General features: G+C 47.0%; 3 protein-coding genes across 5 annotated transcripts; all 3 read left to right on the top strand.

The window, feature by feature from the left end:
* The first annotated feature begins 548 nt into the window (after positions 1–548).
* On the top strand, positions 549–21,863 carry LOC124671870 (serine carboxypeptidase-like 15). 3 transcript variants are annotated; one of them, XM_047208193.1, is made up of 13 exons: positions 549–762; positions 889–1,034; positions 2,639–2,715; positions 2,816–2,938; positions 3,025–3,165; positions 3,294–3,395; positions 3,772–3,852; positions 3,915–4,082; positions 4,166–4,237; positions 4,318–4,550; positions 4,724–4,769; positions 4,955–5,040; positions 21,729–21,863. In XM_047208193.1, the coding sequence occupies exons 1-12, from the start codon at positions 572–574 to the stop codon at positions 5,036–5,038; spliced, it is 1,464 nt and encodes a 487-aa protein (XP_047064149.1). In that variant the 5' UTR covers positions 549–571; the 3' UTR covers positions 5,039–5,040; positions 21,729–21,863. The 3 variants fall into 3 exon arrangements, with proteins under 3 accessions (XP_047064149.1, XP_047064148.1, XP_047064147.1); XM_047208192.1 differs by lacking the exons at positions 4,955–5,040; positions 21,729–21,863 and having other exon boundaries at positions 3,924–4,082; positions 4,724–4,909; XM_047208191.1 differs by lacking the exons at positions 4,955–5,040; positions 21,729–21,863 and having other exon boundaries at positions 4,724–4,908.
* On the top strand, positions 12,884–17,746 carry LOC124671872 (spindle and kinetochore-associated protein 1 homolog). Its single transcript, XM_047208195.1, has 8 exons — positions 12,884–12,959; positions 15,264–15,379; positions 15,457–15,547; positions 15,650–15,711; positions 16,501–16,606; positions 16,691–16,720; positions 16,791–16,904; positions 17,352–17,746. The coding sequence occupies exons 1-8, from the start codon at positions 12,891–12,893 to the stop codon at positions 17,427–17,429; spliced, it is 666 nt and encodes a 221-aa protein (XP_047064151.1). The 5' UTR covers positions 12,884–12,890; the 3' UTR covers positions 17,430–17,746.
* LOC124671871 (serine carboxypeptidase-like 1) lies at positions 18,416–21,759 on the top strand. Its single transcript, XM_047208194.1, has 12 exons — positions 18,416–18,671; positions 18,831–18,976; positions 19,190–19,266; positions 19,368–19,490; positions 19,577–19,717; positions 19,846–19,947; positions 20,430–20,510; positions 20,601–20,768; positions 20,862–20,933; positions 21,014–21,246; positions 21,423–21,468; positions 21,643–21,759. Exons 1-12 carry the CDS (start codon positions 18,484–18,486, stop codon positions 21,724–21,726), a joined length of 1,461 nt encoding a protein of 486 aa, XP_047064150.1. The 5' UTR covers positions 18,416–18,483; the 3' UTR covers positions 21,727–21,759.
* Positions 21,864–22,207: the final 344 nt, after the last annotated feature.

Raw genomic sequence — 22,207 nt, 5'->3', positions numbered from 1 at the left:
CAGGTATCATGTTGGCAGCAGAAACAGTTTGCAAATATGATGATTGGCGAGAGTGAGTGGGACCAACTGCTCTCCTCTAATGACCTTAAGTTCCGAACACCCGCTGTGATGACTTGCCTTGTTTTCTTCCTCGTAAATAAGATAGCTTAATCTTTTAGTTCAAAGACAGAGCTCACGAACTATGGTGCTCAAGGCCAAGAGGCCAGAGCAAAGGACACCAATGAACACAAATTGTAACGCTGTCTTCCTTCATAGGAAAAAAAAAACGGAGTACTTCTCAAGTGGATATGGAAAAGAAAAACGACCTTGTGACCAGATTGTAACGAGAAGGGAACAACAAAGTTCAATGCACCCGGGTGGAAAAGAGAGAAACAAACAAATCAAGGTCGTTTTCAAAAGATCCGTGGCTATGAAAATCCCAGCGTGCGTATTACCTCTCCTTTCGTTTAGTTTCTTGTCCCTTCTCCATGTTTCGTTTGTTCCCAACAAAGGCGGTGTGCGAACTGCCAAGCCTCACAAAACTACAGAGCGGGAGAGAGTGAGGGAGAGACAACCACGACACAAGGCCACGATGAGGACGCTGGTTGCCTCCATCTGCCTCCTCCTCCTTCTACCCTTTTCTGCATCATCATCTTCTTCTTCCTCCTCCAACTCCAGCTCCATCCCCATCTCAAATTTCAGCTTCCCACAGCAGCAGCAGAGCAATATCATCACGCATCTCCCTGGCTTCGAGGGACCCCTCCCCTTCCAACTCCAAACAGGGTGAGTACATACATCTAGCTCTGTTAAGTGTTAATCAGCAAGCTTTCTCCACTCAGTAAATAATTTGATCGGCTTATTTCTCGTGTGATGTGAACTACACATGCACCGCATCCCCATCATAGCTAGGTATGTGGAGGTTGACGACAGCAATGGCGTCCGCCTCTTCTACTACTTCATCCGGTCGGAGAGGAACCCGGCAGAGGACCCCGTCATGCTCTGGCTCACTGGTGGCCCTGGATGCTCCGCCTTTTCTGGCCTCGTCTACGAGATCGGTACATAACTCCCAAATCGATTGCATCTTTCGTTCCTTCCTTGATCAAACGGTACTATTCATATGTCTGCTTGGAAACAATCGGCAACTATTGTACTACTCCAGTATGTTTGGCTTCAAAGCCAACTGTCCATATGCCTCCAAGCGATCTGAATTCACCCGTATATTTTTTTAAACATAAGGCCTAAGCCCAGCTTTATAAATTAATAAAGCCACGAAACCGGCAGATACAGAGTGCATACATAGCAAACACAACTTACAGAAGATAGAACTAGGAGCTTCGCTTGACACGCCGTGTCCATCGTCTTTTCGAACGCTGACACTGACACTAGGAGAAGCAAGGGCGGTAGAGAGCATCATCCGTAGGCACATTGCTTGCATCTCTGCCAAGGAGACCAGCTCAAGGTCTCTGACTCCGAAGAGGGATCCCATTCCTCTCGCCCCGGATCGCAGGGCGCCGCACCGTCGGAAGGCAGAGAGGTTCCCCCAAAAACGCACCATACCTGAGTCTACCCAAAGATCAAAGGAGAGACCAAGACAAGCTGCCGCTCCAGAAGCCACGCCACGGCCACTGCCAACCCACATCACCATCCAGAGGACGCACGCTGATGAACGAAGGCGCACCAGGAGGATCATGGCAGACAAAGAGCAGCAACCACCACCAGACCAAAGCTTGCGGAGCAACCTCTAGACCTAGGTCGACACCGCACAAGAAGCATCGCCAAGAACTACCGCCGACAACAGAAGAACCTTGCCAACCACCCCAGCAGCCCCGGACGGTGCCTTCAAGAAGGGGAATGACATCGTGATGCCGCCACCACCCAAGCAGGGACTAGGGTTTTCACCCAGGGCATGAGGGTTGGGTGGGGAGGGAGAAGGGACCTCAACGAAGCCTCCAAGGAGGGAATCGGCGCCAGGGGTGTCCGCGACGTCGTGGCCACCGCCGGCCAGAAGTCCCGACCAACCCCATCACCAACCATCCGGCCACAATCGCGTAGATCGGGCCAAGAGCTGCGAGCTTCACCATTCGGAGCGGAGATCTCCCCAGATCTGACGCCGTGGGCCGACGGAGAGCCCCGAGCGCCGCACGACACGTTCGCCGCCACCCCGCCGCCCGCACGGCCGAGGACACGGCCCCGCACCACCCACGGTCGCCGCTCGCCGCGAAAAAGACATCGTCGTCGCCACCACCGGAGCCACCGCTCCGGCGTTCAAAGATCCCCACCGAGGTCACCACCAGCCGCAACCGCCCCCGGAGTCCGCGGCCGAGGTCGCGGAGTAGGAGGGGTTCGCCGAGCAGCGCCCCAGCCGTGGCGGTCGCCACGCATCAACCAGCCTCCCAAGCTGCTGCGCCGCGAAGCGAGGACCACTGGCCGAGGAAGAAATCCCCGCCGCCCCTTCACCGGTGACGCGGCCTTCGGTCGGCGTCACCTCTGGGGGCGACAAGGAGCGGCGGAGGAGGAGGGGTGGCCGGGCGGCGGTCTAGGGTTTTGCCCCCTCAGTCGTCTAGAGGGGGCGACGCGAGGGGAACGTTTCCGAATTTACCTGTATAATACAAAAACATTTTTACTATATATGATGATCTAAATAATCAAGTATGTGCAGGCCCTCTGAGTTTTGACCGTCGCACCTACGTCGATGGCTTGCCCAAGCTGTTTTATAAACCAGACGCATGGACAAAGGCAGGTTTTCCAATCACTAATTCTTCTTCTTCACCATCTTCTTCTCATAATTAATTATGACTATATATGAATCTGAACTGCACGTCTTGATCCCACCTAGGTTAGCAATGTCATCTTCCTGGATTCCCCGGTAGGAACTGGGTTCTCATACTCCGTAACACCACAAGGATACGAATCAAGTGACACCAAAGCTGTCACTCAAATTGTCACCTTCCTCACAAAGGTCACGTATATACACTTGTTCGATCACCCAACCGTTACTAGCATATATATACGAACCGCAGATGTTAACGTTTCTTACTTTTGCAGTGGTTTGATGAGCACCCAGAGTTCTTGTCAAACCCTTTCTACGTTGCCGGTGACTCCTACAGTGGTATGATTGTGCCAGCGATCACCCTTGAAATTGCTAAATGGAAGGAAGATGGCAATGGGCCAGCTCTTAATCTAAAGGTTGAGAATTCTACAGTACGCTAATAGAGCGCAACTACCATGTTTGATCCCGTCCCTGTTGTAAATGACCTCCGAAAGTTAGTTTAGCTTCAACTTACTTCCATGCTAATGTGACATATCATGATCAGGGTTATCTTGTGGGTAATCCAGTCACGGATGGGAATTTTGATAATCCAGCCAGAGTACCGTTTGCTCATGGAATGGGTCTCATATCTGATGAAATGTACCAGGTATTATTTCTTCTTTGTGAAAGCGATCTTCCTACTTGGATACATGCATGACCTCATATATTAAGTTGGTACTTCGATAAAAAAAATACTCAAATATATACGACTAGTTGCAAGCTGTAGCATATTGTTATTCCGGGAATGTTGTAATAGTTTCAGTAGGTAATAAAAATGTGTGAACAGGTTACTAAATTTTAGAACACGGGTGAACAATTTCATGCAAGTCCTTTTGCTTCGGTAACTCTGCATGACTGGGAGTAAAGAAACTTGATGAATATTCTTGTATTTGTTTCAGCAATAAGAAATCAAGTCTGCATACTAGTATTATGCTTGCCTTTGCAGTTCAGTTTATCGTTATTTTGCGTTTTGGTATTTTCAGGCATACAAGGATAGCTGCGGTGCAGACCAAAGCAGACAGCAAAGCCGTCAGTGCACAAGTAGTCATGATGTCATTGATGAGGTATCCAATTCTTTTTTTCCCATTTCTGTATGAGTAGCCATTGAAATGGTTTGTTCACAAAGTGTGTCAAGGACATATGGCCAAACCATATTCTGGAGCCAATGTGCACTTTTGCAAGCCCACATCGATACAATCTGAAGCTGAGTTCAGGTGCACGGGAGATGCTCCGGCTGCAAGACTACACTGCCAGGACCGGGCTTCAACTGTCTGAGATTTCTACAGAGTGTAGAGTTAGTGACCAAGCGCAACTTAATTTGCACTTCTTCCTTAGAACATAAACGGATTCTCTCTAACCATTCGGATTTCATCACAGCCGGCAGAATATCTTATGTCCAGAACATGGGCAAACAATGAAATAGTCAGAGAGGCTCTTGGTATCCGCATGGTAATTCACACCAAGTGTCGTGAATAATCAGTTGCTGCTTCCTGATTGGTAATGTTTATCAATTACATTCTATGTTGCAGGGAACAGTTCCTTTATGGATAAGATGCAATGACGACATACTGTACGCTAACGATATTCACAGTTCAGTGAAACATCATCTCGAGGTCACCACAAGAGGCTACAAATGTCTAGTTTACAGTGGTGATCACGACATGATCATACCTTTCATCGGCACGCAAGCCTGGATCAGGTCTCTGAATTTCTCTGTTGTGAATGAGTGGAGACCATGGTATGTCGATGCACAAGTTGCAGGGTGAGTCGCACTACACCAGCTAGTTGAGAGCACATTGTGAAACAAAACAAATTCTAGCTTGTCCCCGCATGCCAGTGTGCTTTCAGGACTGATTGTCAGTCGTGAGTTGCAACTTGCAATTGGATGGGTTGACACATGTCCTGATACTCATGAGGATCTTCTCTTATATGCAGATATACAAGGTCATATTCAAATAACCTCACATTCGCAACCGTGAAGGTACGAGACCTGGATGTCATTCTTTCCCATTTTTCCATTTCTGTGCACAGACCTTATCTGTACGCCAATGGCAGGGGTTGTAGCATGGTTTGCTAACATATAAGAATGATATACTACACAGAATAAATATATAATGTTCTTCACAAAAAGAATAAATATATATTAATTTGTCGTTTGTTAATTAGGGCGGCGGACATACTGCTCCAGAGTACATGCCAAAGCAATGCCTTGCTATGTTTGCAAGGTGGGTTTCTGGTGAAACTCTTTGATGGTCAATTTCAGCCTCAGATAATCTAGAGTGATAATTGGTCAAAATGTACAAGGATGGTGTACCAAGGTAGACGAAACACTTGAGAACTCATAATGCAAAATATTATTCTCGGTGCAGACCGTTATCTAAATATCGGCCTGCATGGTCTAGAAGAAAAAGAACGTATCATGTTGCACCGGCAGCTTACGCTCTTTGGATGAGAAAGAGTGGAATACCTGGAACATTTGCAACGCACTACAACAGAATTAACCTGCGATCCATTTCCCTCTTTTTTCTTCTTCTTTTGAACGGGAATAGGGTCCGAAGACCCTAGAAGCTGCATATATTGACCAAGTGATGGTTACATTTTACATCAAATCCCCTATAGATTAGGGGATTTTGGGATAAGGACTAAACTTTTACAGAAGAAGCCCTAGAAAAATTTGGTAAAAAGCCATCATGTCCTCCAAGTTCTGCACCGCTTCTGACGGATCTCGCCATCGACTTGCTCCACCACATAGAGGACGCTGACACCGGGGAAGAACCACTTGGTTCAGCGTCGTGGCAGGAGTGGAAGATCTTCCCCTTGGACCTCTTCTTGGCCTCTGGGAAGAAGAGGCTCGGACTGTGCCGAGCACAAAGCAGCTCTCTCAGCCGCGGATAGCTTCGTCGGGCGCGAAGCTTGGATTCACCAGGATCTACAACTTGAGAAGGTCGAGGACAAGCCCGCTCTTCGTCGATCCCCGGAGCAGGAGGAAGAGATGCGGGCCATGGACGACCTACCACCCCCACGCCGTCACCTCGATAGCTTGGAAGAGGAAGAGAGGCCAAGCCATGTCGCCTCCACTGCTCCGCACGAACCACCCATGCCACCGGAGGGAAAAAGCCACTTCTAGATGCAAAGGCCACCAAGGAGCACCTTCGCCTCTCCTCACCACCAAGGCCGACCGGAGGCTTCGCTGTCACAGGGTGGGTGGCATCGCACCGTTCTTCCTCCTCGCCACCTCGGCCGGCCAGCAAGAACGGAGGAGCACCACACCCGAGCACAAAAAATTGGCCCGCAGCCAATGTTTTATTCAGGGAGACAGTGGTTTCCCTCTCCACCGCCGGCTCCACCCATCAGAGCAGCAACAAGGGAAGGAGAAGCCCCAAAGCAAGCAAGATCTGGGCGGCGAGATCTGCCGCTCATCTTCAACTACCGGGCAAAGAGCCCACTACCGGCGCACGGCCAACAAACCTAGCTACCCTAACTACTCCGACGCCCCCCTTCTCCATCTCCGGCCATCAGCGCCGCCGGATAGGAGTTGGGGGCAGCCCGGTAAGATCTCTACGACTACCAAGGAGAGGAGCGAGAGCGGTGGGAGGGGAGGAGAAAAGTGGTGAAGGCTCCAGTATTTCCCTCTCTTACCAATCTTTATAGCTACAAGGTTGGTATTCAGAATTAACAGAGTGATGCACTGTTTTTTTAGAATAACAGTCTGACGTAGCATTTTGGAACAAAAAACAATATTTTTTTAAACATGCAACATCCAACCTACAAAATGAGCCCTCAACCGTTTCCCCCTCGAGCCGCCTCTCTCCTTCGTAAAAATTGACACTCCCCCGAACCCAATATTTCAAGCAGCACACGTATCTCAATTTGAGGGAAACAATTCATTGTAACTTTTCAATGTGGCATTAATTGGATATTTATCATTTCGCTTCATTGCCCATACCATATAGTTTTTTTTTTGAAATGGGTATTCCCGGCCTCTGCCTCTGCATCAGTAGAGGCACACAACCTTCTTCATTGCCCATACCATATAGTATTTTTTTGGCCAAACGATATAGTTGAACATAATCTTTATTTGAAAGTGGTATATTCTAGAAATTCTTAGCATAAAACTACCATTTTTGTGCTTAAATTTCAAAAAACTACCACTTGTAAAAAAAACCCATAAATTGTCACTCTACAACATTTTTGCAATGTGAACTAATGGAACAATAATAACTAATTGACAGCCTTTCTGACAAGTGGGACCCACCTGGACGGACGACGTGACAAAAATCTGAGCAATTTCCTAAGGTGAGAATATGTAAATATCTAGAAAAGTAATAAAAAAGGAAAAATTAGAATGTCAGTCCTGTCCCCCGTCGTGCCAGTGTGCCATGACTGAGGCCTAGCTCGGCCGGCTGCTCCTCCTCCCAGTCCCAGTGGCGAGGATGTGGACGCCGACGCCCTGCCTCTCCCTATCCTCTCCCCTTTCGGCGACCAAGTCGACATATCACGGCAACAAGGAACGTCTTAAGGGCATCTCCAACGGGGCGACGCAAACGGACGATGAGCGACCGTTTGCGTCCGCCGTTACCGAAAATGCGTCTGGGCCAGACCGACGCGATCAGTCCAGAAGTGATGGACGTCCTCACCGCCGCAGCCACCACCATGGATGCCGAGCAAACCGTCGCACCCGCCGCCGCCCCACACTCCCACGTAGCCACGACCATAGCCACAATGGAGGCTGCAGCTCCAGCGGAAGCAAAGCGGGCCGCCACCGGTGGTCGGGAGGCAAAGCCGAAGGCGGCAAAGAAGGTGCTCTCCAAGGAGGAGAAAAGTGTCGAGGCCACGAAGCGTCGCGGCCGGCGCAGGAACCTGAAGGAGAAGACTGCTGCGGCCGCCAACCAGCAGGCGATGAAAGCCGGCGTCGTGCAAGTATCCCTCCATCTGAGCTTAGCAGAGGGCATGCTCGTCAAGCGAGAGGCGATCGCCGACATCGCTCCTCCGGCCTCGTCGGTGAGCTCGGTAAGTTCCCAGCTGCGTCCTGGAACTCCCGCTCCTTGCAGGTCCACCCCGGTGTCGCGGTTCGCCTCCGGCGTGGCGCCAGTGCAGTTCAATGGCGCGCCGCTGCAATTCACCTTGGTGCCGGGTTCCCGACATCAACCGGACACCTAGAAGCGGTGACTCATGCCCGGGCGCGACACACAAGACGCGCCAGCTGCCGGAGGAGAGCATGCCGGAGCCCCGCTGAAAGGACACGGATGTCACCTAGAGGGGGGGGTGAATAGGCGGTTTAAAACTTTTACGAGATGGGCTTAACAAATGCGGAATAAAACTAGCGTTTACTTTGTCATGCCGAAAGCCTATATACTATGGTTCACCTATGTGCACCAACAACTTATGCTAAGCAATACAAGCAACTATGTGATAGCAAGATATAAAACTTCAAGCACGATGGCTATCACAAGTTAAAGTGCATAATTAAAGAGCTCGGGTGAAAGATCGAGATGTCGCCTAGAGGGGGGGGGGGGTGAATAGGCAATTAAAAACTCTTACAGATTTGTCTTGTAAGAATGCGGAATTAAACTAACATTTGGATTACAAGCACAAACCCTAAATATGCTAAGCTCAACTAAGTGTAACAATAACAACTAGAGCTAGGCAAGATAGGCACAAGATATATGTAGCACAAGTGATAGCAAGATATATGTACTTCAAGCACGATGGGTATCATAAGGAAAGAGAGCTCGGGTATAGAAATAACCGAGGCACGCGGAGACGAGGATGTATTCCCGTGTTCCCTTCCTTTGCAAGAAGGTACGTCACGTTTGGAGGAGTGGAGGTCCCATGAAGGATTCCCCAACGCCACGAAGGCTCACCCTATTCTCCGAGCCACACCCACGAAGGATAATGACCCTTTCATTATGGTTAGCTTTTCCTCCACTCCGGAGATGGCAAGCTCCACAACCACTTCACAAGCTCCACGAAGGAGAAGCCCGAGCCCCTTCACAATCTTCCACGAAGAGATCACCGGGACACCAACCAAGCCAACTAGGAGGTCTCCCTCCAAGAGTAACAAGCTCACGGTCTCTCACTCGAACTAATCGTGGTGGAGAGCTCAACACTATGCAATGATGCAAAGCAAGAACACTAGAGGTGTTCAAGTCCTTCACACTCAAATCTCACCCAAGCAACAAATGCTAGGATGAGATTGAAGAGGAAGAACAATGGGGAAAGTCAACAAAAGACTCCAATATCTAGATCCAAAGGGTTCCCCTCACTTAGAGGAGAAATTGATTGGTGGGGATTGTAGATCTAGATCTCCTCTCTCAATTCCTCAAGAATGGGCAAGAATCATGGGAGGAATCAAGAGGGGAAGGTAGTTCTTCGAATAGCAACAATGGAGGTGAAGAAAGGGGAAGAACTAACTCAGCTCAAGGTAGAAGAAGACTATTTATAGCAAGGGAGAGAAAATAACCGTTGGGGAAAAAACAGCACTGAAAATCGCAGAAAAAGGGGCCCAGCCGGCCGACCGGGACAGCAGCCGGACAGGCCGGCGTGCAACCCTGCCGAGCCGGAGTCCAGGCCGGATGGGAGCGGGTGGGCCGCGCGGTGGAGAGAGAGGCCCAGTCGGGGAGGCAGCTGGTGCGGGCGAGTGGGCCGCGCTGAGGCGGAGAGGCGGCCCAGCAGGCGGTGCGCCCGGTCGGGCCGAGCGGCGCGCTGGGCAGGCCGGCGCCAGCCGGCACCTGGGCCGGATCGGGCCGGATGTGCCTCAGTAAGCGGCCCCGTGCTGGCGTGGTGGTTGCCCCGTGCTGGCGGAAGGCTAGGCACGACAGGTGATGTAGAGGGCAGACGCCAGGTGTTATTGTCCGATGGAGGCACCCCTCTGTGGACGCCATGGCCTCGTTCCAGGGAGGAAGACGGTCATGATAAGGCATGAGGTGATCATGCGATATGGAGAGAGAGGAAGTACATGTACCGTGTATTTTGTATGCTGATGAGTTGGCATAGTATATAGGGAGAGAAACCGCTAACTAGCAAGAAAACCGGTTCAAAACTTGTCAAAAGGGGTAGAAGGTTCAATTCTGAATGGTTTATAGAATTCAGGGTTGAAGATTGAACCAAAATAAAATTGAGGGTTGTAATCTGAACTTTGAGACGAGTTTAGGGGTGTAAATTGGACTTCTCTCTTTCATATTTGGACATTAGAGGTGTTATGGATTTTAGATGCCATCCATTTTTTCTCCTGAAATTCTTAAATGTTAAACAAATTAGTGCATACAAATATTCTGCAGCAACGCGCAGGGCATCATCTAGTATCCCAACAATTAAACCCGCTTTAGCATGTTTCTTGTTACTGTTACATTGGACATGCATGATAGGTTGATGTTGCGCAACAAAATGTGTATATCGGAAGCGCGTTATCATTATAATATATTTGGACCCCAATCATCACCAAACAGCTTGGCCAATCAACACACGCAACAAAAAACGAGGGTCCAATGCTTTTAAAAGGGGTGATCTAATGAATTTTACTCGACGGGATAATTAGTGTAACGAACGCATGACTAGAAGGCAAAAAGTGTCAATTTCACTCAAAAATGTTAACCCCACACCCACGTTGCTTCTTGCACATTGTTATTTCTTATTGCATTGTCATGCTAAAGGTACAAGAGTGACAAAATAAAAACAAAAAAGCATATCACAGACAATCAAAAGATAACAAAAGGGAAATATCGCCCCAAGGGGCGAGCAGGGCCACACACCCCGCGATGGTTCGCCCCCTAAACGAACCCATCAAGTACCATAAACCGTTGCAATGTGTTACTATTTAGTCACGGTTTTTAGGTAACCTCACCATTTATAGGATCCTCATTGTGCAACCGAACAATTTCGTGCACTAGGAGAGCAAAAAGGGGGCGTTTGCAGCCTACCAATTAAAAAGGGCAGAGTTGCCTCTCCGTTACACAAAAAGCCTTCACGTTTTGCCAAACGAAGTACATATTTTAGCTCGGAGCTTCTTTCAGACTGCTAAGGGCATCTCCAACGGCGGGACACATTTTATTATCCGCGAGCGTCCGTTTGCGTCGCGCCACGGACGCTAAAATGACCGTTTTTGTTAGCGCGTCCGTTTACTGCTGAGGTGGCTCCAGCGGGGCGACGCATTTTTTCTTACTTGTTTTTTTCCTCTTCTCCATTTAAACATAGTTCCAAATATTACATATTGGAACATGATTTTACACAAACTAACACATAGTTTGGAACATGGTTTACACAAACTAATACATAGTTTGAACCATGGTTGACACAAATAAAAACCTTTTTAAAAAAGAAACCAGTTATGTTGATTTCCGTTTGTTCGCTGCCAAGAAAGAACATTCGAGGGCACACCTAGTCACCAAACTGGAAAATCCAGCTTGGGACGGTGCCCCTGCTGGTTCTTCCGAGGAAGAACAACCAGAAACCTTCACTACTGGCTTAATTTGGCCCGTATCCATATTCGCTGCAAAGAAAGAACACTCTAAGTTCTAGCTATCGGTGTCCGAGCCGGATTCACCGGTGTGGTAGTGCCTGCAGCAGGCTGTGTTGTCAAACAACTTGACGATCATCTCGCCGTCCCCCTCGTAGAGGAAGGCGAGCTGGCAGCCGGGCTCGAGCGCGAGGTCGCGGGCGAACTTGTCCCACCCCGTGTGTAGATACATCTTGCCCTGCCCGTCGAACAAGACCTCCATAGTCCACCGGCAGAAGTTGCAGCCAGCCTCCCGTAGCTGCAAGTGCGCCGGCTCGACGCCATCGACGAACTCGGTGAACTTGTCCGGGAGCCGCTTGATGCCGAGTGGGTCGTCATCGATGCGGAGGAAGAACTTGAAGCAACGGTCGTCCTGCGAAGACGAGGAGGGCGCATGCGACGACGAGCGTGGGGCCGTAGCTGCTCCACCACGGCGGCCCCTGCCCCGGCCCCGGGGCGCCCAAGGCCGCGGCCTCTACCGCCTCGCCGGCCACCATGACCCACCATGGACTTCCTCGCGGGCCTGGTTGTGTCGCAGGAAGAGCTAGGTGGCGCTACAGTGGAGCTTGTGGCGGCTAGGGTTTGTTTGGAGGAGTGGATGAGGAAGAAGAACGTGTTCCCCCTTTATATAGGCCGGAGGCAGGCGGTGGACGCGTGTCGTCGCCATTAACGTGGTTGGCGGAGGTAGGCAGCGGCCGCTCGGCAGCCTAGGCATCGCCATTAACGTGGCGCAGACTGCCGCAGCGGCGCGCGCTTGAGAAGACGCATCGACGCTGGGTCACTGCCAGGCGGGCCAGACGAAACGTCCGCCAGACGCGAGCGTACCACTTTGCGCGTCCGCGCAGCGTCCACAGAGACGCATCCGATGCGCATATTTAGGCCAGGTTTGCGTCGCCGCGGACGACCCGATCACTTTGCGTCGCCTCACTGAAGGTAGTATCAAACGCATTTTTCGGCCCGACGGACGCAAACGGTCGCTCGCCCCACTGGAGATGCCCTAACATCCACACGATTTGAACGCAAAATCAGCCCACGCAACCAAACACACTCTATATTGTGAGTTGTTGCCAATTTGTCACCCATATCTACGATTCCATACTCCCCCGGTTAGGGAAAAAAGAAGTATAAATCTATCCAAAATGGAACGATTTAAAATCTGATCAAATGCATAAAAAATATATGAATCAATAATTATCCTAGCCATAATTTTCTGTCAAACTCAAACAAAACTCGCGCCCAACGATGCGCTCCAACTGCTGAAACAAGACCCGAGTTCCCAATTTTCCCCAAACCCGACGCTCCCATTTCCTTCCCGCCCAAACCACACTCTCTGTCCCCGCCGGCCGCCGCCGAGGCCTCCCTTCCTCATGGACGCCGCCGCCGCGAACCCCGCAAGCTCGTCGCTGGAAGCCGTGGCCACCGCCTTCCGCTCCCGTGTCAACGAGCTCCAGGACCTCGCCCTTGCCCGGAACAGTGAGCTTTCCCCCCAGCCCAGCCCACTCCCGAAACCCTAGCGTCGTGGGCCCTGACCCCTTATCTTACCCGTACGCAGTGTACCCGGCGACGACCGTGACCGACCTCGCCGCCGTGGACGCCTCGGTGACGGCCATGGAGGCGCAGGTGCAGGCCATCCGCCGCCGACTGCAGGAGGAGCTCGACGCCATCCCCAAGGCCAAGGTATCGTTCCGTGCTCACTGTACCCACAGGTTGCCAGATCTCGTGCGGTCTGTCTCTGAATGCTATTTTCTCTGTTTCTTTGAGAATCCAGAACCGGTGTGGTAAACCATTAGGATATCCTGATGCGAGGCTAATCTGGGTAACCCTGCCATTTTGTTTCGCGGAAATGGTGGAACAGTTACGATTACAGTACATGAGTAGGATTCATTAAAAGATTGAAGTAATTGTGTGTGCCCGTCTCTTGTTCGTACCCTGACTGTGAGGATCAGGGATGCAAATTGTCCAGTGATGGTGGTGTTTGCTAAACAAAACGGGCTAATCTTGCTCCGCTTGCTGCTCTTGTGATGGATGGCCGATTGTTTTAAATCATAGGGCATGAAATGAATTTATTTTTTCTTTTCAAAAAGGGGATATGAATTGTGCTTCATGGTCTGTACCAATTTTAAATTGGAGTACATATTACCGGGAAGTGTGAGGTCAAATCCAACCCCAATAACGGTGGGGAGAAGCAGAAATCAGTGAGATAGAAGAGGAGATACAGTATGCAGGACGAAGAAGAAAATGGACAGGAGATTTCATTTCATTTGTTCAATGCCCTTTCCTCAGCTGCTTCTTTAGCTACCAGTAGAGTCATCGGCCTATGTCCACCTGAATTTCGAGCCAGTCCATGACCATTGAGTCCAGTGCATATTGGGATTGATGTTAGATTACCTGCCCCCCCAGAAAACATTGGATTCCCCCACACAATGACTTGTTCCTCTAGCACCACCTTGTAGCTCCAACTCACATGTTGAATGTTTCTCAACCCTGAAACTTGGGCCACTAGTTTCACGTGTTCCAGCTGTAAGAAGTGTTGTCACTCTTCCAGAAATATTCGACCGCACGCCAGGAGATCATGGTCTGTACTGAATTTCGTTTTCCAAATTTCAGAAATGATCGATCAGTTGTCATGACCCCATCGCCGGTACTGAATGTTTTCTAAAACGGATCAATGGACATACATCCTTGCACCTGTCTAAGCGCTTTAGCACCTGAAATACCATCACTCATATTCCCTAGATATAGGAAATTTCTTAGCACTATGTGAGACTCAACTACTAGTACACCTGCTTATAATTCCATGTGCACTTCCCAGTTCTTCTGCCAATCCATTTGATATATTTGTGAAACATGTGCAAAATGCTAACAAAATATATCCATGACTTGGCATAAATTGCTTGCGCGCAAAGTCACGATGATCTCAACATCTCCAAGAGTGAGGGTAAACTAGATGCCGGCTCCAGCTTTGGCCCAACTCAAATTGCACCTGTACAAATCCAACAGCCCCACTGAACACGCGTCAAACCTCGTAAGAACAGGGGGTAAGAACCAGGATTTTTTATTTATTTAAAAAAATGAGACCAGAGGGGGCGGGATCCCTCAACATATGTTTATAGAAGAGCGAGAAAAGCAGCAGGATTTACATCCACCGTTAATGCTAAAGACAGAGAACTGCCAACAAACATGTGAGGACTAGGATTGTCGGTCGAACATTCCTGTTTCCGTTATCAAAACAAACACATGAACACCAGGACCAGAACTGAAGCTGTCATGCTTCCATGATGTCATTTCCCCATATGTTGCTGCTCACGGTGTCCAGGGCTGAAAGCCTGAAACCACGTAGCCCCATGGCGGTATTTCCGTGAACAACTGCTACATCATGACATACTCTTGGGATCACAATTCTTGCGGCGGGCCATCATGGTTCCTCGATGAACACGGCATGATCAGAATCCAAGAGCAGAGTCAGCTGCTATCACATAGTTCCATAATATCCTTCTCTGGGAGGCTTTCTAGATCAAGCTCTGGAAGAAACGCAAACCTCCAACATTGGTGACACTGTCAGAGTTTTTGGCGAGTGGCTCCACCTTCGCACCACCCACACCCAACTAACATGACATGAATTGTTGCTGGTAGGCATCATGTGTCTCGTAACCTTGTGGAGTCTCCTATTATACAGAACTTTCTTTGGAGACACTTCGTTGAACACCTGGTAGTTAGCAACTTCATTACCTGCTTTATTGCCTAATACGCCAAGCATCCCATTGAACACTTGGGCACTGGGCAGAGTGGGTGGTTTCAGGCTGGGCATGGAACAGGTGATGGGTTGGATGATGACCCATGACCACTGCCCAGTACATATGTGGGTCTTACAAGGGGGTGTTATTTTTTTTGTTGCCCTTAACCTCTTTGAACCTAATTTTTTTCAGTCTGTTGGTGAAACGTGGTTACTTCTCATTGTGGCTTCTTTAAATCCTGATGCAGAAACTAGTGGAGAAATCCTTGAAGCAACAGCAGAAGTTGCAGCACATGCTTGCAAACATGCCATCTGGGATGCGTGAGGATGTCGTTGCTACTCCTCTGGAACAGAGCTCGGCTAGGTACTTGGTGCTATTAACTTTATCTGTTATCTCTATCTTCATTTTTTGTGACAAGAATCATGTTGTTTGTGTTCCAGGATGTTGCCTGAGTGCTTTAGTTTCAACACACCTGCAGAATTTCTGGACTCTGATTTTAAGATTAAGGATGAGCCAGTTGCAGCTCCCAAAGTAAAGAATTTTATTCTGTGTAATATTCACTGATCTTAGCTATAATCGTTTTAAAAAGAAGTTCTGTTTGTTGAACTAATGCCTTCTTTTGTTTCTGTGAAGAAGGGGAAAGGGGCAGCACCTCGTTGGTATATATCCACCGGGGAGCTGGACTCATTGTCATCGTAAGTTATCAATTTTACCTGTAGCTTCATTTCAGTATCATTGCTTCATATAAGAGCAACCATCCACTTTTGATTTTCTAACTCTGGTTGAGCGGCCCTTTATTCTTTTACATCTCTGTGCTAGAGCTTCCGATTTATGTACATGCAAGTGTTTTTTTTTCTCCAGTATTACTCTGCATACGTGATGTGTGTGTTCTCATTCCTTTTCCTTTTTCTACAAATACTCAGAGTTGCTAGCTGACTGTTTTGTGATTTACGTAGAGCCTAGACATTGGATAGTGTCGACAAATCTTCTCTGCTGAATCTGCTTTGTTTGCATTGTAATCCTTCTGCTGCCTGTAGGGCACACTGTTCTGAGGCAGTGATTTGGTTTATTATTGTCGTCCAATCACTGTGGTAGTGGGACATGTGGTCGTGTTTCCTTACATGGTCTTTTCTCTTCATTTTGAACTCATCAATCACTATCTGTTAGTTTTATACATCTGTATATCACTGGTATTACCTTGTTGAACGAGTTGAGGTATCTGAGTTGAAGAAAATAAATAATGTGATAAATAGCTGTGTGGCTGACATTAAGAAAAGGGTTCCAGACTAATTTACTAAAATTAGAACATATGGTCATTTTTTTTTTGCTTAGTCCAAATGCCACTGGAAACATTAATCATCTTTCCTAATATTTTCAGGTGAATACACAAATTCTATTTTGTTCGTCTCAGATGATAGTGATTAAATCTTATGGCTTTTTTCATAACTGGACACTAAATATGATATCCCATTTTGTTTCTACAGGTACATGAGGGGGAGGCTTACACTGGAGAAGGTTAACATTGCAATAAACGAGATGGCAACATATGCAGATGCTAATGCTCATCTTGTTGCATGTCCTAAGAAAAAGGTTTCGCTTTTGCACTACTTTTCGCTGATAAGCAGTTACTTTTTGAGATGACATTTTTCTTTACCACTCTCAACGTTCTTGCAGTTATCTGAAGACACATGGGAAAAGGCTTTGGTAAGTTCTGGACATTGCTGTTAATCTGATTTCATCATGTAGAAAAAATCATATTGTAATTTCTGTCTAGGAACTAAGGGACATAGCTGCCACTGAGGCAGCGAAGGGGAAGCATTTTTTCCTGGAAGCTGATATAAAGGGGCCTGGGCTAAAACTTGATCACACAGGCAAATCTATCCTTACCGTGAGTATTTGCATCTTTAACCACTTTGGTCGAAACTTTATAGTATATTCCTATTCTTCATGATCACATATGAACAAATGACAATATTTTTTTTGCTACTGCATCTGTTCTTCTAATATCTTGTTTCCATAGTTTAAAGTAACTGAAAAAATAAGTAGCAAGTACATTGACGAATTCGAGTAGTCATTGAACAAGATGAAGAAAAGAAATTTCTACCCCTATCCTTAAGTGATCACCAGTTCAAAGTTATAAACGAATATTGCTGTGCATGTACTTTCCTTCCAGCTTCACAAAAACTACTGCACTTTCCATGAATATGTTACATCAACTGTAGAAAAACTTGAAACTATGGGAATATTACATCAACTGCAAAAAAAATCTATTAAAACAAAACCAATTAGTTCCAAATATCAAATATGGACATGATAATCCTGTACTGTTTTCTAGGTCCTTCGTCATCTTGGCCGCATCCATGAGACTCGGATTGGGCATCACCGGGTCTTCATACTAGCGAAACAACGCTGAATGGAAGGGTTGCTAGAAGCATGAAGATTTGATGTGGTTATATGGCCGGAGCCACGCATCTGTGCAGCCTGTATGGTACTGCCTAGTTTGGTTTGCAATTATAGTAGTCAATGTAATTTGAGTGCATGATTGTGATTCTGTCGCCGCATGTGTCTGCTCTCCTGTGAGAGAGACGTTGTGTTAGTCAGAACTCTGATCCTATATGTATGAATCATTAGTTTGTTACCTTGTCTGCTGCAGTTTCATATGTAAGTAGCTTATTAAGAGTTTTTTTAAAGAGTAGCTGGGCAAGAGCTAGGGACAAAAACAAACCTGAAACCCTGATATATCCCTCTGCTTACATCTGCATCCTTTCTGGCGTTGCTTACTCCCAGAGTGGGTGATATAGAAAGCAAGCTCACCGTGTTCTTACCAGTCTTCTCGACTTGCAAGCAGCAAGCGAGAAATGGGTCACTTTCCAGGTATCATGGTGGCAGCAGAAACAGTTTGCAAATATGTTGACTGGCGAGAGTGAGCGGGACCAACGGCTCTCCTCTTATGACCTTAAGTTCTGGGAACAACCTAGACAGTCAAGCCTTGGTTCCGAACCCCCGCTGTGATGACTTGGCCTTGTTTTCTTCCTCAAAAATAAGATAGCTTATTCTTTTAGTTCAAAGACAGAGCTCACGAACAATGGTGCTCAAAGCCAAGAGGCCAGAGCAAAGGACACCAATGAACACAAATTGTAACGCTGTCTTCCTTCGTAGAAAAAAAATCGGAGTACTACTTCTCAAGTGGATATGGAAAAGAAAAACGACCTTGTAACCAGATAGTAACGAGAAAGGAACAACAAAGTTCAATGCATCCGGGTGGAAAAGAGAGAAACAAACAAATCAAGGTCGTTTTCAAAAGACCCGTGGCTTATGAAAATCCCAGCGTGCGTATTACCTCTCCTTTCGTTTAGTTTCTTGTCCCTTCTCCATGTTTCCTTTGTTTCCAACAAAGGCGGTGTGCCAACTACCAAGCCTCACAAAACTACAGAGCGGGAGAGTGAGGGAGAGATAGCCACGACACGATGAGGACGAGCACCCTGGTTGCCTCCATCTGCCTCCTCCTCCTTCTACCTTTTTCTGCATCATCTTCTTCTTCCTCCTCCAACTCCAGATCCATCCCCATCTCAAATTTCAGCTTCCCACAGCAGAGGAATATCATCACGCATCTCCCTGGCTTCGAGGGACCCCTCCCCTTCCAACTCCAAACAGGGTGAGTACATACAACTTTTTTTTTTGAAACGGAAAGTGAGTACATACATCTAGCTCTGTTAATCAGCAAAGCTTTCTCCATTCAGTAAATAATAATTTGATCGGCTTATTTCTGGTGTGATGTGAACTACACATGCACCGCATCCCCATCATAGCATAGGTATGTGGAGGTTGACGAGAGCAATGGTGTCCGCCTCTTCTACTACTTCATCCGGTCGGAGAGGAACCCGGCAGAGGACCCCGTCATGCTCTGGCTCACTGGTGGCCCTGGATGCTCCGCCTTTTCTGGCCTCGTCTACGAGATCGGTATGTAACTCCCAAATCGATTGCATCTTTCGTTCCTTCCTTGATCAAACGGTACTATTCATATGTCTGCTTGGAAACAATCGGCAACTATTGTACTAGTATGTTTGGCTTCAAAGCCAACTGTCCATATGCTTCCAAGCGATCTGAATTTACCTGTATAATACAAAAACATTTTTACTATATATGATGATCTAAATAATCAAGTATGTGCAGGCCCTCTGAGTTTTGACCGTCGCACCTATGTAGATGGCTTGCCCAAGCTGCTTTATAAACCAGACGCATGGACAAAGGCAGGTTTTCCGATCTCTAATCCTTCTTCTTCATCATCTTCTCCTTATAATTTAATTATGACTATATATAAATCTGAATTTCACGTCTTGATCCCACCTAGGTTAGCAATGTCATATTCCTGGATTCCCCGGTAGGAACTGGGTTCTCGTACTCCGTAACACCACAAGGATACGAATCAAGTGACACCAAAGCTGTCACTCAAATTGTCACCTTCCTCACAAAGGTCACGTATATACACTTGTTCGATCACCCAACCGTTACTAGCATATATATACGAACCGCAGATGTTAACGTTTCTTACTTTTGCAGTGGTTTGATGAGCACCCAGAGTTCTTGTCAAACCCTTTCTACGTTGCCGGTGACTCCTACAGTGGTATGATTGTGCCAGCGATCACCCTTGAAATTGCTAAAGGGAAGGAAGATGGCAATGGGCCAGCTCTTAATCTAAAGGTTGAGAATTCTACAGTACGCTAATAGAGCGCAACTACCATGTTTGATCCCGTCCCTGTAGTACATGACCTCCGAAAGTTAGTTTAGCTTCAACTTACTTCCATGCTAATGTGACATGTCATGATCAGGGTTACCTTGTGGGTAATCCAGTCACGGATGGAAATTTTGATAATCCAGCCAAGGTTCCATTTGCTCATGGGATGGGTCTCATATCTGATGAAATGTACCAGGTATTTCTTCTTTGTGAAAGTGATCTTACTACTTGGATCCATGCATGACCTCATATATTAAGTGTACTTCGATAAAAAAAATACTCAAATATATACAACTAGTTACATGCTGCAACTCCGTGCTCTGATACCGCTCTGATACCATGTTGAGAATGAGCAACTAGTATTCACAGTGGGCCAAAGGCCAGTACACGTACAGGGGTATATAATATGCAGGGAAACCTCTAACACAGTGGGAATATACAGTAAAGGGAACTATACATCACTAACAATAAAAATGTGTGAATCGGTCTGCATACAGTATTTTGTTGTGATAGTAAAAAAATACTAAAATATATACGACTAGTTGCATGACTGGGAGCAAAGAAACTTGATGAATATTATTGTATTTGTTTCAGCAATAAGAAATCAAGTCTGCATACTAGTATTACGTTTGTCTTTGCAGTTTAGTTTATCGTTATTTTGCATTATGCTATTTTCAGGCATACAAGGATAGCTGCGGTGCAGAGCAAAGCAGAGAGCAAAGCCGTCAGTGCACAAGTAGTCATGATGTCATTGATGAGGTATCCAATTCTCTTTTTTTTTTTTCATTTCATTTTTGCAGACGCTGCTTATACTGTATGAGTAGCCATTGAAATGGTTTGTTCACAAAGTGTGTCAAGGACATATGCCCAAACCATATTCTGGAGCCCATGTGCACTTTTGCAAGCCCACATCGATACGATCTGAAGCTGAGTTCAGGCGCACGGGAGATGCTCCGGCTCCAAGACTACACTGCCAGGGCCGGGCTTCAACTGTCTGAGATTTCTACAGAGTGTCGAGTTAGTGACCAAGCGCAACTTAATTTACTCTTCTTCCTTACTAGAACCTTTGGCATAAACGGATTCTCTCTAACCATTCGGATTTCATCATAGACGGCAGAATATCTAATGTCCAGAACATGGGCAAACAATGAAATAGTCAGAGAGGCTCTTGGTATCCACATGGTAATTCACACCAAGTGTCGTGAATAATCAGTTGCTGCTTCCTGATTGGTATTGTTTATCAATTACATTCTATGTTGTAGGGAACAGTTCCTTTATGGATAAGATGCAACTACGACATACTGTACGCTAACGATATTCACAGTTCAGTGAAATATCATCTCGAGGTCACCAAAAGAGGCTACAAATGTCTAGTTTACAGTGGTGATCACGACATGGTCATACCTTTCATCGGCACGCAAGCCTGGATCAGGTCTCTGAATTTCTCTGTTGTGAATGAGTGGAGACCATGGTACGTCGATGCACAAGTTGCAGGGTGAGTCGCACTACACCAGCTAGTTGAGAACACAGTGTGAAACAAAATAAATTCTAGCTTGTACCTGCATGCCAGTGTGCTTTCAGGACTAATTTGTCAGTCATGTGGGTTGCAACTTGCAAATGAATGGGTTGAGACATGTCCTGATGCTCACGAGGAACTTGTCTTATATGCAGATATACAAGGTCATATTCAAATAACCTCACATTCGCAACCGTAAAGGTACGAGAGCTGGATGTCATTCTTTCCCATTTTTCCATTTCTGTGCACAGACCTTATTTGTACGCCAGTGACTGGGGTTGGAGCATGATTTGCTAACATATAAGAATGATTTACTACACAGAATAAATATATATTGTCTTTCAAAAAAAAATTAACTTTCTGTTTGTTAATTAGGGCGGCGGACATACTGCTCCAGAGTACATGCCAAAGCAATGCCTTGCTATGTTTGCAAGGTGGGTTTCTGGTGAAACTCTTTGATGGTCAATTTCAGCCTCAGATGGTTGTTACTCGGTGCATCACACTGCAAAATGCAGAGTGATAATTGGTCAAAATGTACAAGGATGCTGTACCAAGGTAGACGCAACAATTGAGAACTCATAATGCAAAATATTATTCTCGGTGCATACCGTTATCTGAATATCGGCCTGCATGGTCTAGAAGAAAAAGAACGTATCATGTTGCACCGGCAGCTTACGCGCTTTGGATGAGAAAAAGTGGAATACCTGGAACATTTGCAATGTACTACAACAGAATTTACCTGCGATCCATTTCCCTGTTATGGTCGGTTTGACCTATACACGTAGGAAGCCCACTAGTGGCTAGTTGTGGGCTTAGCCCAAGTAAATTAGGGGCTTAGCCCAAGTAAATTAGGGTTTCGAGGAGGCCGTCCTCCTATATAAACACTTGTATCCCTTCGAGATTAAGCAGACAATAATTCAGTATCATTAGACGGGAGAAC

Source organism: Lolium rigidum, chromosome 7, assembly GCF_022539505.1.
Source record: "Lolium rigidum isolate FL_2022 chromosome 7, APGP_CSIRO_Lrig_0.1, whole genome shotgun sequence".
Taxonomy (NCBI): Eukaryota; Viridiplantae; Streptophyta; class Magnoliopsida; order Poales; family Poaceae; genus Lolium; species Lolium rigidum.
This window is presented reverse-complemented; position numbering and strand designations above follow the sequence as displayed.

Excerpts from the sequence above, each read along its gene's own strand:
- LOC124671872 (XM_047208195.1), top strand. The coding sequence starts at position 12,891 with ATGGAGGCGCAGGTGCAGGCCATCCGCCGCCGACTGCAGGAGGAGCTC. Across the intron at positions 15,380-15,456 it reads CTGGAACAGAGCTCGGCTAG|GATGTTGCCTGAGTGCTTTA; the intron begins GTACTTGGTGCT and ends TTTGTGTTCCAG. Across the intron at positions 16,721-16,790 it reads ACACATGGGAAAAGGCTTTG|GAACTAAGGGACATAGCTGC; the intron begins GTAAGTTCTGGA and ends ATTTCTGTCTAG.
- LOC124671870 (XM_047208191.1), top strand. The coding sequence starts at position 572 with ATGAGGACGCTGGTTGCCTCCATCTGCCTCCTCCTCCTTCTACCCTTT. Across the intron at positions 2,716-2,815 it reads AACCAGACGCATGGACAAAG|GTTAGCAATGTCATCTTCCT; the intron begins GCAGGTTTTCCA and ends GATCCCACCTAG. Across the intron at positions 3,396-3,771 it reads TATCTGATGAAATGTACCAG|GCATACAAGGATAGCTGCGG; the intron begins GTATTATTTCTT and ends TGGTATTTTCAG.
- LOC124671871 (XM_047208194.1), top strand. The coding sequence starts at position 18,484 with ATGAGGACGAGCACCCTGGTTGCCTCCATCTGCCTCCTCCTCCTTCTA. Across the intron at positions 19,491-19,576 it reads TTGTCACCTTCCTCACAAAG|TGGTTTGATGAGCACCCAGA; the intron begins GTCACGTATATA and ends TTACTTTTGCAG. Across the intron at positions 20,769-20,861 it reads AGATTTCTACAGAGTGTCGA|ACGGCAGAATATCTAATGTC; the intron begins GTTAGTGACCAA and ends ATTTCATCATAG.